The sequence below is a fragment of the Meles meles genome, chromosome 10 (assembly GCF_922984935.1).
Source record: "Meles meles chromosome 10, mMelMel3.1 paternal haplotype, whole genome shotgun sequence".
Taxonomy (NCBI): Eukaryota; Metazoa; Chordata; class Mammalia; order Carnivora; family Mustelidae; genus Meles; species Meles meles.
The window spans coordinates 45,771,109-45,784,908 of NC_060075.1; the positions used below are offsets into that span (position 1 = coordinate 45,771,109).

At 37.7% G+C, this 13,800-nt stretch overlaps 1 protein-coding gene across 8 annotated transcripts in view; it reads left to right on the forward strand.

The window, feature by feature from the left end:
- The window catches only part of PDE1C (phosphodiesterase 1C), a 536,493-nt gene that overhangs the window by 494,112 nt on the left and 28,581 nt on the right, over positions 1-13,800 (forward strand). The window contains exon 18 of one of the 8 annotated variants that reach the window (XM_046020569.1): positions 10,831-12,963. The exons of the other annotated variants lie outside the window; for them this stretch is intronic. Coding sequence (XP_045876525.1) covers positions 10,831-10,844 — 14 coding nt within the window. The 3' untranslated portion in view covers positions 10,845-12,963. Of the gene's footprint in view, positions 1-10,830; positions 12,964-13,800 lie in introns of those variants that run through there. 8 annotated transcript variants of the gene reach the window in all.

Below are 13,800 nucleotides of genomic sequence, written 5' to 3' on the forward strand. Positions count from 1 at the left end.
AGATTGTGAGTTATAAAACAAGTCCCAATAAATTGAAAAGGATCCAAGTCATACAAAGCATATTTACAGGTCATAGTGGAATTAAGTTGGCATAAGGATATTCATATTATTTTAGTATCCTTTTAATTTTTGTAGAATATATCATGATCTAATCTGTCATTTTTTTATATTGGTAATTTGTCTTTTTTCTCTTTTTTCCCCTTACCAGTCTGGCTAGAGGATACGTTTTATTAATTATTGTTATTAGTATTCTCATTGTTTTTCTGTTTTTATTTCATTGATTTCTTATCTTTTTATTTTTTTTCTTCTGCTTTCTTTGGGTTGAGTTTGCCTTATTTTCTAGCTTTTTTTTAAGGTGGAAGCTAATTTGAGTTTTTTTCTAATGTAGGCATTAAGTGCTGTAAATTTCTAAGTACTACTTTAGTAGTATGTCATAAATATTAACATTCTGTATTCACATTTAGTTCAAAATACTTTCTAATTTCTATTTTAATTTTTACATTGATTTAAGAATTATTTAGAAGTGTAGTGTTTAGTTGCCAAATATTGGGGGATTTTCCAGAGATAGTGGAAATGTAAGTCCTCTCCAAATTGATCTACAGATTCATGCAATTCAATTAAAATCCTAGCAGCCTTTTTTTTTTGTGGGGGGTAGAAATTAGCAAACCAATTATAAAACTTATGTGGAAATGCATAGCACCCAAAATAAACAAAGCAACTTGGAAAAAGAAGGGAAAAGTTGGAGGGCTAAAAAGGAAGACTTTGAAGATTTACTGTAAAGCTTAGTGATGAAAGCAGCATGGTATTAGGATCACGATAGACAAATGGGTCAATAGAACAGAGAGTCCAAAAGTAGATCCACATGTACATGGACAACTTACTATTGACAAAGGGCATTCCATGGAGAAAGGTAGTCATTAACAAATGGTGATGGAATAATTCACTATTGATATGCAAAATAATTATCTCCTATATTTTACATCATATGCAAACATCAAAATCATAAACCTAAATTGAAAATGTTAAAAAATATAAAACTCAAGGTTAAGAAAACAGGAAGAACCCTTTGCAATCTCAAGTTAGGCAAAGGTTTTCTAGGTATGACACCAAAAGTACAAACCATAAGAGAAGAAGCTGATAAATTATACTTTAATAAATTAAGAACATCTGCTCTTCAGAAGCTTCTATTAGGAGAATGAAAAGACAGCCCATAGACCTGGGGAGAATATTTGCAAAGTCTACATGTTTTAAAAGAGTTACATCCAAAATATATAAAGAAACTTCCATGTTCAATAATAAGAAAATAAACAACTTCATTAAAGACATGCAAAAGATTTAAACATTTCACAAAGAAGAGATGTACAGCTAGCAAATAGGTACATTAGGGAGATCATAGTTATCAGTAGGAAATGCAAATTAAAAGCCAAATTAAAAACCATAATGAGAGAAAACAAAACAACACCTATATACAAGTGTAAAATCATTCCCAGATGATTTTACACTTGTATATTATATTCCCCCTAATAATTTCTTAGCTCTCAACTTCCCTTTGCCTGTGAGGACACAACTTTGTCAGTTCATTTCCTTATAGCCACTCTTTCTGCGTATTTCTTAAGTTGCTCCTGGTCTTGTCTTTAGGCTCTCAATACAGGAAACATAAAAGACAATTGAGCCGATATTCTTGTTAGTTCATGTAGAACAACTACTTGAAATTAAAAGTTCTGTAGTGTACATTCATGAATTTGCTTGTGATGTGATTCTTCACACGACTGGTATCTCATGACCTTGACTTACTGCAGGGCTCACAAGAGTCAACCAAAGAAATGATTGTGTTTTTCCTGTCTTCTATCTAGATGATCCTACCAGAGTAGTTTGAAAGTGGGTAAATAACTGGAATGGATGACTTTGACTTTGCTGGATGCCTTTGGTTCTGTTATAATAGATGCGCCAGTTTATAAAAGCAGCAGAAGGATATAGTCTGAACTTTTACACTTGAGTTGTACTTGGTGTTCTTATTTTTCAGCTGACATTGAAAATATTTCGTTAGTTGCCTTAAGGGTGGAGTGTCATGACTTGCTTTGCAGTGGAGTTGGTAGTGAGAGATAGATAGGGCCTGCCCAGGCCTCGAGGTGTGCCCTTCTCTGCAAATCCAGGGAGGAAACAGTCCAAAAGCAGGTGCCTGAGAAGGTGCGTGAAGAACTGAGACACATGTCTGTCTTTACAGCAAAGATAGTGTCTGACTTAGTTCATGTTCAGAGATTTGAGAATCAACAAACACACTGGCACATAGATCATTATTCAGGAGGCATGCATTTGTTGAGACCATCATCAGTTTTCATATCTGTATAAATACTTGTACCCCAGTATTCTCTTCTCAGGGAATCATGCTCACCTCATTCTTTCTTCCAAGTATTTTTTCCCCACACTGCTCAGGACAGTAGTTGTTAGGCTGTCTTTATACACCAGAATAAAGAACTGCCCTATTTCAGATCTATCAAAACCATAGCTTGTAAGTCAATGCCTCCTTTTATTACCTCATTGTTCCAATCAATGCTGTTTCTTCACACAGGGCTTCTTAGTATCACTTGCAGCTGATGCTGTCTGTGCCTTGGTCCATGCAGAGCTATAGAAGCAATTGAACACTTTTGCCCACCTTCAGTATACTCGTATTTAAATCAATCCATACATCTTACCTAGCCACGGGAAACTTTATAGGCCCTTATATTTATTTAATATTTTCTTCAAGTTTTGACAGATTGATTTGTTTCTAAGCAGCTGCCAATATGATTTTATTCAGAATCTTAATGGGTTACAAGTCTTAGAGGGCAGGCAGTGTCTTAATGGCCATCTTAGTTGAAACTTCTGTCCCAATTTGTTTTACGTAAGGTATACATAAGACAATTTAGTAATAGAAGAGGTAATGGAGTCTTGAAAATTCTTGACATAGGATTTGTGACGTGAAGTCCACTTTGTGGATTTTCATTCATTTTGTTTTGTATGTAAGAACTATCTTATCTGGAAAAAAAGAATCAATCCCTTCATTTGGGAGCCTACACTATGAGTGCTGTTGTAAAGGAGACCAGCTGATTAGCAAGAAGGGCTCCACACAAAAGCAGAGGAGTTTCCTATTGACAGTAAATGAAGAGTTGGTTATGCTGCAAAAGTTCTGTTGACACTAACACCTGTACTCCTAACCGATGTATGGTTTTGACTGCTAATTTACTGATGTACAATATGTGCTGGAATACTCCTGTCAACTGGCTAGTCAGTGGTTTCTTTCCCCTGAAGGAAAACCTACCTGGGAACTCAAATCACATCAGAAAGTTCCTTGACAAGCTGAGAATGTAAGGAGAGTTAGTTGATGAAGTGTGTAACTTCAAGGTAGAATATCTTGATACATCTGTCTCCACTTTGGGATAGATTTGCCAAGAAGAATAATGTGGTGGCCATCTTGCATGCCCTGTATTCTGACAGTGAAAGAGGCACTCCTCCTTAGCACCTCTCTTTCTAGTCTCCTTTTTGACCACACATTCAACCATCAGAGAGGTTGATATCTTGAGGTAGATGATCATTCTAGTTTACTTTTAGTCCCTTGTGATTGCATTTCTGGACCTTAATCTTGAGGAAACCTCTATGTTTTTAAGGTATTGTTTTTGATTCCCCACCATAGGCCACCAGATTTTCATGACCTTTATAAATCTCCACAGGTACGATCAGATTATGAACTGTGATGAGTAAAAAGGGCCAAGGATGGTGAACAGTTCTGATAACACTAGTTGTTACCCTGTCCTTTCCTCTCACATCCAAGGCAGTACTACTATAACAATAACCTTGAGTCCTTCCTAATTTACTTTAAGAACGGAACCTATAAAACTTTAGTATTTAACTGCTTTTAGCAGTGAATGATTTGCAATACATCTCACTATTGATCATGCCACTGAAGTCAACCTCTGCTGTCTTGAGGTAGTTTCTATAAATAGCTAATCCCATCTTTTGTGTATTTTCTTTGTTTCCTTCTCAGAGGATAACTGTTTTTTTCTTAGTTCTGGGAAGATATTGCACTGTAGTCCTTTATGTATTAACAAAAAGGCAGCCTATTTCTTTAATGAAGAATTTTCCTTCAGCATGAGAATCCAGCATCTTTATGAGTTATTTTCCATGAGTGTACAGGGACCAAACATCTGGAGTCCCCTGAGTCCCGGTTAAGATAAGTCATCATAACAACACATGTTCTGATTAATACCCCATTTCCCTTAGCCATTTGTTCATGAAAACTCCTGTGACCTATTTACTTAACAAATGTATGTGTATGTACTAACATATGGAGCATCAACAGTGAAGAAATGATATGGCTTAGCAAGAAAAACCATGAGATATTTGTTTTTCAAAACATTTTACATCCTTATTTTCTCAAGTAGTAAGATAACCCAAGGGTCTATACCATGCACTCCCATATCCCTGCCGAAGGAGAACTACAAAAAGTTTGATAAATGCAGGAGAGGATTGCAAAATTATTTTTTAGCTGCCTGTTGTTCTCATGTATCTGGATAAAACCTCACTAATTAGATTTTAAAGGGTTTTGTTGCAAGACATTTTGATTGATATACTTAAGTGTTATTTTCTAGTTATTTTCAGAAGCTGTACTGTAGGTTGACCCAATAAGAGTTATTGTGAGTTCAGCAACGCTGAAACCCAACACAGTTGTTTTTTGAATGGATTTGGAGGAAGACTAGTAACCATTCCATGATATGTGGATAGGACGTGGTCAAATGGGGTGAACTAAATAATGTTCCTGCTCTTTTTACTACCGACTTATACTCTTGAGAGCTTGGAAGTACAAAGGCTATTACTTACGCATGGTTCTAGTATCGGTGAGTCACAGTGAATCAGAACAGTTAGCTCTTTCGGTTACAAACATGCATTTTATAAATGCATTATAAACTTTCAGGTTTAGTGAATATCTTTGTGCTTCTTAAGGAGGGGGTATAATAGATATCCTCATGATGGATTAATTATAAATGCAATAAATAACAATAATAAATAAATGCAATGTAAACTTTCAGGTTTAGTGAATATTTTTGTGCTTCTCAAGAAGGGGGTATAATAGATATCCTCATGATGGATTAATTATAAATGCAATAAATAACAATAATAAATAAATGCAATATAAACTTTCAGGTTTAGTGAGTATCTTTGTGCTTCTCAAGAAGGGGGTATAATAGATATCCTCATGATGGATTAATTATAAATGCAATAAATAACAATAATAAATAAATGCAATATAAACTTTCAGGTTTAGTGAATATCTTTATGCCTCTCAAGGAGGGGGTATAATAGATATCCTCATGATGGATTAATTATAAATGCAATAAATAATAATAATAAATAAAAGCAATATAAGCTCTCAGGTTTAGTGAATATCTTTGTGCTTCTCAAGGAGGGGGTATAATAGATATCCTCATGATGGATTATAAAGGAACAGGTGGCATGCTACTACTATCATCCTCCTGTCCACTTTTGTGCTTTTGGAATTCACATTTGTAGTATTGAAACAGTAACACTGAAACATATATAGTATATACATGTGTATGTATATTGCATATATAGGTGATATAATCTATATAATACAATGTAAGATTGGTGGGTTTAAAATAATTAAATTGTGTTATACCAAAGAAAACTTCTGAAGTCAATTCATGCTTTTTACATTGCCATTTAGATTCCAGTCTCTTACCAAATAACTACATAGTAGAAATGTCAAATAAAAGTATATTAGGTACACTTTGGTAATGACAAAATTAATCTTTTTAAACAACTTTTCCCTTGGAATTACTGGTATATAAGCTTTCGTTGTTTCACTTTGTCTTCTAGACATTTCGTTACACTCTTAATGTACCATTGTATTTTTAAAGGAACCCAGTCTGACAGAAAGGATTATAATTTTGGAACTGTGGAAAATGTGATTTTCCCCCCTCAACACTGATGTTCAGGATTAAAAATAACTTCTTAGTATTCATGAAATAAATATTTATCTATTTTCCCCCTAAAAATTTAGATTTTGTCAGATTCTTGACAGGAGATGGGAGGAACACAAGTAACAATGCATTTGTCAAAAGAAGCTCTATTAACGTTATAAAAAATTCATTAAAATAACAGCTGCCTTTGCAATAAATATGTGCCAATTCCAGGAGCTAGCACTGTCTACATTGTTAACGCCATTTCTTCTCTAGACACCCACACACTAGGAGAACCGTTAAAAATGCAGTATCAAGCAAGTATCGAAGCTTCCTCTTTGTATTTATTCTTAGCATTCTCCACAGAAGGGCACCACAAACTTCAAGTGACATCTGTATTTCATAAGTATTCGCCCTCTATCATACATGCTATTTTTATTTTCTACTCTGGAGTCACAGTGAAAACTTGAGAAAAAATATTTCTTTGAATCTTACATTGCTTCTCCTGAACTAATAAAATTGAGAAAACATGAAGAGCAGTCATAATGTTTCAGGTCTAAAATTCCAGCCTCACTTTCTCTGAAGGACTTCCTTGGTCTCTATGGTCTCTGGCTTCTTGTTGGCTGCAACAACAGCAGATTCAAAGACTGGTCAGAAATAAAAACTTTCGTATACAGACAATTCTAGGTTGTCTCACCAGCACCAAGGAGTGGTATGGGCTGCTGCTGCTTGCTGTTTACTTACCTCTCAAGAGTGGGGCAGGCCTGGGAGCACTTACAAAGTAGAATGTTTTCATTGTTTCCTTAGGCATTAAGGTACTAATTTCTTGATAAGAGATGAACAACAGTAAAACACCTTGGGCAGTGTGGGGCAGAGATTCACAGATTTGCAGTTTGGAAAGACCATGCTGTGTAAAGGGAAAGAGAAGGCAGACAAGTTAGAGATTAAAACTTTAATACCATCATTATTCTCAGTGATAGCACGGATGCCATGGATCAAAAGAAAAGAAAAAATTGGGCAAGGGTTGGAGCTAAAAACTGCCATCTTTTGTTCTGTTCTTATTCTGTGTATTTGGATCAAATGGGTAAATTTTAAGATCTCATCATGTTGGCATAGGCAAGGTTTCAGGAAGTTAATATTCCCATAAATTTACTTACTTACTTTGTCCATCTGTTAATCCATCCACCCATCCACCCATCTATCTTAGCAGGGCTGTAGCATTAGTATTACATGCAGTGAAATTAACTTAAAACAATCATACTGTAATCATATCCGTTATCATTTGGGGCAGGGAGAAAGCAGGCAGTATATGTTTTTGGATATTTAGGGATAACCATTTAAAATAGCACTTAAGACCTAAAAGAGTGAAATCTCTGGATAAATTCTAACAGCTATATCTAAAATAATATTTGTTTGTTTTTAGCATTTCCTCATTATTAAAAAACCAAGCAAAATCAGAACCCACTTATAAGCCCACAGAAATTCTACTAAACATATAAAATTGGGTTTGATTTTGCCACATTTATTCTTCCTTTCCATTGCTTACTGTATTTTGTTGTTTTCATAGAAAGTTGACTCCATAAGGAGGCAGCTATGATAGAGTTTCTGAAACTTGAAAATCTGGTTTGAATCCCAGCTCTGTTCTCAGCCAAGTCAGCTTATTTCTTTGAGCTTGGATGATAGTTGAATCAGGCTGTAAAAAATCAAAACCAAGAAAAATGAAAAAGAAAAGTGTTTACAGTTGTTTTTCAAGCCTGGTGCCAGATTCGTAGATGATCTGGGAATAAACATTATGACAGATAAACACATTTTAAGAGTCAAATCACGTTAAATCGAAATTTAAGCCTCTTCTTAAAGCAATTATCTTTAAACCGAATGGTTTCAGACAGCATCTCCACTTACCTGTAGGAGGAGTCGAGTGGGAAGAGTGGAATAAACAAGGCCACACTGTTGTCAATTTCCACCTCCTTTACTCTCCAAATGAAGTTGCTGAAACATTTTTTGTTGTGCATTTCGTTGGAGTAAATACAGTTCTGTGAATTCATACAGCCTGTGCCTCAGGATTCAGAGCCTCCATGGCTGCCCCTTTGAGAGACACAAGAAGTCTTTGGTCAAGGGACAGGTGGGTGGGTGAATGGTACTCCCTTAGATATTTTCTCGCAGTATCCCAAGTTAGATGAAGATATTTTCCATATCTGCTTATAGATCATAAATAGGTGTCTGAGTTTAACTGCTTCTTGTGACCTCCAAAAAGCCAATGTAGATTTACAATCAATGAAATTCAGAGACCCTAGAACAAAAAAATAATTCTTTATCTCAGTTAATCACAGAGTGGCCTCTTATTTGTCTTCAGGAACATGTTTTCCTAATGCTTTGTGGTCTTACCCAATTTTAGCTTAAAATGCTTGTCCAACTTTAGTTTAAACTGAAAGCTAAGACGCAAAACCCAACCACAACAGAGCAAATATAGGACACTCAGAGCTGAGGGAGGAAGTGTGGAATGAGGAGGGAGCAAGCCTGATTTACAGACCACATCAAAGCCACATGTACAACAGGTGCCCCTTCTCCGGGGTGTTAGTCTCCACAGTGGGGCAAATTCTTCAAAGGAAGTACATGCATTTGACATATTCTACCTTGCTATTGAATAAAATATAAAATAAATACATTTATGATTTTCTTTTTAAATTTTGTTTCCTGCTATGAAAAGATTTTCAAAAAGGTTGGTGAGAGACTTCCGTACCCATCATTATGCTTCTGTATCTGTCCCATCTACGTGATACTTATTTAATTCACTTCCTTTCAATTAAAAAATAATTTGTTGAGCATGTGCAATGTGTCAGGCGTTGTAATATGTGCAAAGAGTTAGGAAGATAAGTGATGTTTCTCCTGCCCTCAGGGAATCTACATCTTGTATGTAGATGTGATAGAAGACACCTTTTAGCAAATGCCCTAAGAGATTTAGAAACAGAAACTACTTTGGGGAGAACCTGTGTTTGGGAAGGCTAGGAAGCCATGCGGGTCCCAGACCCAGCTACAGAGCAGCTTTTAATGTGGGTTGTACTTAATGAACACAGGTGCAGCTTAGACACACGTTTCCTTTATTTACCTCTTCCCTCCTTCCCTTGACCAGAAGACGGCAGAGGGGAGGGTGGACATCCACAGCCTGTCACTTCCCATCTCATTCAGAAGCAATGACTGGAAAAGGAAAAAGGTCTTCTTTCAAGGGCCTTTGGGGTCCATTAAGATCCTAGATGGACTTCCTTTCATCTCTGGAACCCCGCAGGCTGGACAGCTGGCTATCGTTCACAGAGGCTTCATGAAAGAAGATGTGAATCACTTCCCTTGTTGGCTAATTGAGGCTCACTGGTATAACAGTGGTCCTTGTCAGCTCTCCCTAGCATCCTTCCAACCAATGGGTCATTTATTAAACAATCAACCTCAGACTTACATCATCATAATAAAATTGGGTTTTATATTTGGGGGGCTGGGGACATCTCCTAGGGTAATTAGTGCTATGATGACTGTCTGAAAGGAGTCATTACATCTGACCTCAAATGGGTAATGGCAGGGCCAAATCACTCAGGAGGAGACCTGCCTCGTAACTGCCACCCAGACCAAATTGTGCAGACGATCAGAACGAGGGGGAAATTTCTAGTCCTCGATTTCGGGTTTTATTTCACCCCTTTCCCTCACTGGCAAGTTCCAGAGAGGCAACTCGTGACTTCCCTCACTGCCAGTGCCAGCATCAGACTAAACTGGTCAGAAGTTGTTCTCTTTTCTGTTACTTCTGCCAACTGTGTGAAGGTGCTGATGGAGGGTAAACATGCACGGAACCAAAATGAAGAAAGAGGAGCAACAGGAGGATCGGGTCAATGACTCCTGGAAAATTGAAAATTGATAGTAATTACAAAAGATCAGATAGCACTCTCCTATTTCTCAGGTAGTTTGCTGCCTAATCTCAACTACTTCTCATTTAGGACAGTATCTCAGTCTTTTGAGTTGAATAGGAAATGTTGCTTATCCCAAGTGACTCCTAACATTTCTGTAGGAAAACGGTGTTATCCTTAAAATCTAAGCCACTGTACTCCTCTCCCTGCATAAGAGGGAACCATCTCTAACTATAAGGCATGATAACTTCTAGACCCTGCAACATGCATGGGAAGCAATAACATATGCTTTTTGTTTGTCTGCTGGCTTTTTAGAAATTCTGTCCAAGCCTAGTGAGCTTGCATGGGATAGAGTATGCCACATGGGGGGAAAAAAAATCCAGTACTGTCTATTTCCATCAACTTAGTCCTGTTTCCATCTTTGTCTTCCTCCTCCACCACCTCACTCTGGGTCCAGTAGAGAAGTCAGGTGATTTACCCATCTGAATAATGACTTCACTTGGGATACATCTTGCTTTAAATCTTCTTGGGGAAGCTTCTGAGGGGGAGGTGGGTGTGCAAAAATTCTAAGAGAGAAACATTGCTTCTGCTATGGAAATTGTTGGGATTTGATGAATCCGATTTCTTCCAATCCCGCTGACCCCTGAGGCATATTGGCCAGATCTGGCAGTCACTGTCATCTTGGTTCAAAATAAGGTATTTTAGTATCCATATTGCATGAACCAAATGTTTGATAATCAAGTTGAAAGTAACTATTAAGATTTTGAATGTAACCAGTGTTTAAAATTCTCCACGGAGAGTTTCCCTTTATGAACAGAGTGAACGGTGCTGCAAAGGAGACAGCAATGACTAGTATGGAAATGTTTAACTGATCCTCCCTCCCCCCTTTTTTTGTTCCTCAGATTTTTTTCTCCTCAGACCCGGCGGGTGGAGAAGGGTGGGGGGAAAGGCAGCATTGACACTTTTCTTTTTCTTTTTCTTTTTTTCAGATTCAGAAGAGTAAAACACACCTCACATACAATAAAAGAGGCTGCCAGTGTCTTGCATCATTTTAGCTGAGCTTCTTCATTCTCCTTCTCCTCCTTCCACAAAGACCCATATCTGGGGAAGGTGTCCAACTTTCAGAAACAAGCCCCCCCCCCCACACACACACTTGGCCTTCCCTCATGCCAGATCCACCCAGAGATGGCTCTCTGGGAGCTGGTTTGAGGTCTAAGAACTCTGGGGAAATCCTCCCCCAAGCAAACCAAACAACTTGAGCTTTTTGCACAAACAGAAACAAAACGTGAAGGGACTTCCTCAGAATTCTTTGCTAATGCCCTGGCTTTCAAGGCACCTGTCTGGCCTGATGAGGATGGACATCCTGGATATGCTGAGGGAGGCCTGAAAAAGCCACATGCACAGTAATTGCCATCTTACTACTGTCGATGCCGTTCCTTTAAATTGTTATTTTTTTGACTGGCTACTGATGGTGGATGGATACAGCCGTGCTGGCCCTTCATCACAGCTAAGATGATGACTCCAGTCTCTGGTTGTTTCTTTCCTGAGTCTGGAACATTCTTTTTCTCCAGTTTTCTTTCAGACTTAAAAATTGTTCTTATGCTTGTCTTTCCAATTACATGAGACATCCTTTTTTTTTTTTAAAGAGATTATCCTATAGGACTCTTTATTTGTAAATGCTTAATTTATCTGTGCTTTCATTAATATAAACCTGAATGTTTCCGCTGATGACCATACTGTTTAGGTGGGAGACACATTGTTTTCATTGGGTAGCATCCATGACTAAATGGTTACTGAAATTTTTACCATTGGCTGGCTGGTCCTCTTCTTTTGGATATTCATGGTTTCACTTAATCACTCTTCTTTCTATTCAGGGAAATGCGAAGGGAATTAGTATCAGGGAGATATGTCAAATAACTCTTCTCATTTTAGTGAGTTTTTCAAAATAACACATAGGAGATAATTAACAGCACAAGTCAAAAGAAAGCATCATGGATGTAGCATGGAAGGAGAATAAAGCTTCACCCCCTGAATTCAAGTCAAAAATGGAATCCAGTGGAATCTAATTAAGGGTAATTTTATGAGTCTAAATGGTGTGATTTGGATAAAACTAATTCTTAAAATGTGGTTATGGTTCCCAAAGGAATCTTTGAGTCCTTCCCAAGGGGAAACCCCATGACTCTGCTGGTGATGAAGTGGGGGTTAGTCATAGGAAGAGAGAGAGAAAGCTAGATGTTAGGCTTAGGTGTATTCCCCATTGCAGATTTAATTTCTACGTTAAAAACGCCAAAACAAACGTTTAAAAAAATCTTATTATTACTAAAGCAAAACGTTGCTATTTCTTCAGACAGAAAGGAGACTGTGTATGTAGTCTACAGGGCCACTTGGCCCACTGAAATATTCCCCAACAGAAAGAGCTGAAGAACTCTTGCATAAAATGCCCAGTTTGTACTGATACTTAAACACAGTTCTTTGGTCAGCTTTACATTTTGCCTTGTAGTAACACATATTTTTCTGTTGCTCCTCTGCTTTTGTAACAGTGACCACAATAAATAATGTGGTCACAAATTCAAACCAGGGGCCTAATAGGTTGAGCAAATGAGTAAAGCAAGCCATGTAACATCAGAGTTACTGTGATCAACGGCAGTTGGTACCAGGGAGGCAGTAAGGAGCAGTAGGGACTGTGAGGAATTGGAGCTTTCTGTATGTTGAGGTGTGTCTTATGGAAACAGGGCAGTTACTAGTCAGCAACAGGATTAGTGCTATGTAGGAAAGGGGGTCCTAGATACCTGGGATTTTTATATAAACCCTCTCCAAATATTTAAATATTGGCAATGAGTTCAGAAAACTCCTAAGACTGTGCTAGTTGAAAAAAGTATGCCTATGTCCTACACACCATCCATGGGATATCGGTTTGCAAACTATGCTCTTTGAGATGTTATGGTTTTGTATAGGAAGGAAATACAACCAGGGCATGTCTAGTTTTTCATCTTGGAACCTGAAATTTTAACCTCATTTCTGTTCTGTACTTTTGTATGTAGAGCTTTGCAGCCAGTCAAAATAGTGGCTCAGTCAGTTAAGCGTCTGACTCTTTTTTTTTTTTTTAAATATTTTATTTATTTGACAGAGAGAAATCACAACAAGGCAGAGAGGCAGGCAGAGAGAGAGGAGGAAGCAGGCTCCCTGCGGAGCAGAGAGCCTGATGCGGGGCTCGATCCCAGGACCCCGAGATCATGACCTGAGCCGAAGGCAGAGGCTTTAACCCACTGAGCCACCCAGGCACCCCACAGCCAGTCAAAATAGAAAGCTTACAACTTCCCTTTTATACTCAACAAGTGAGACTAAACAAGATCTGAAAAAGAAACAGGAATATAGCCATTTTTTCTAGCAACAATAAAGACATGGTAACGTTTTCCATTTGCTTTAAGTCACTAGTTAGCTGAAAAAGAATGGGAGGAGCGTTTCATTCAGTATAGAACTCTGCTTGGAATTCTCATTGTGGAGAAGCAAAACTCCTGTAACTCATCTTTAAATCCTTAAAAATTATTTTGAAGGGGCATTGAGTAAAACTGCAAAGTTATCAACTTTTTAAAAATACAAACCAATGTATTATTGTAATATTAATACTGGAGTTGATAAAACATTGACCTTGTGATCCCCAGTCAGTATTGACTGGAAGAGCAATATTTCCACAACTCTGGTGCACTTTCTGTGGTCTTTCTGTTCTCTTGAAACAGCTTCCAAAGGAGCAGCGATATGGGATATGCATTCTTCCCTTTTTTGGAGTCTGGCATCTTACTCAATATTACACTGTCAGGCAGAAAGCAAGGGCTTACACACCTGAATTAAGAATTGATCAGCAGTAAAGGGACATTTCCACCATAGACAAACCACAATTTCTACCTGTCCCTGGGTGCAACACTTTCCAAATGAAGTTGACCCTGAAGTTTGGGGGTCCC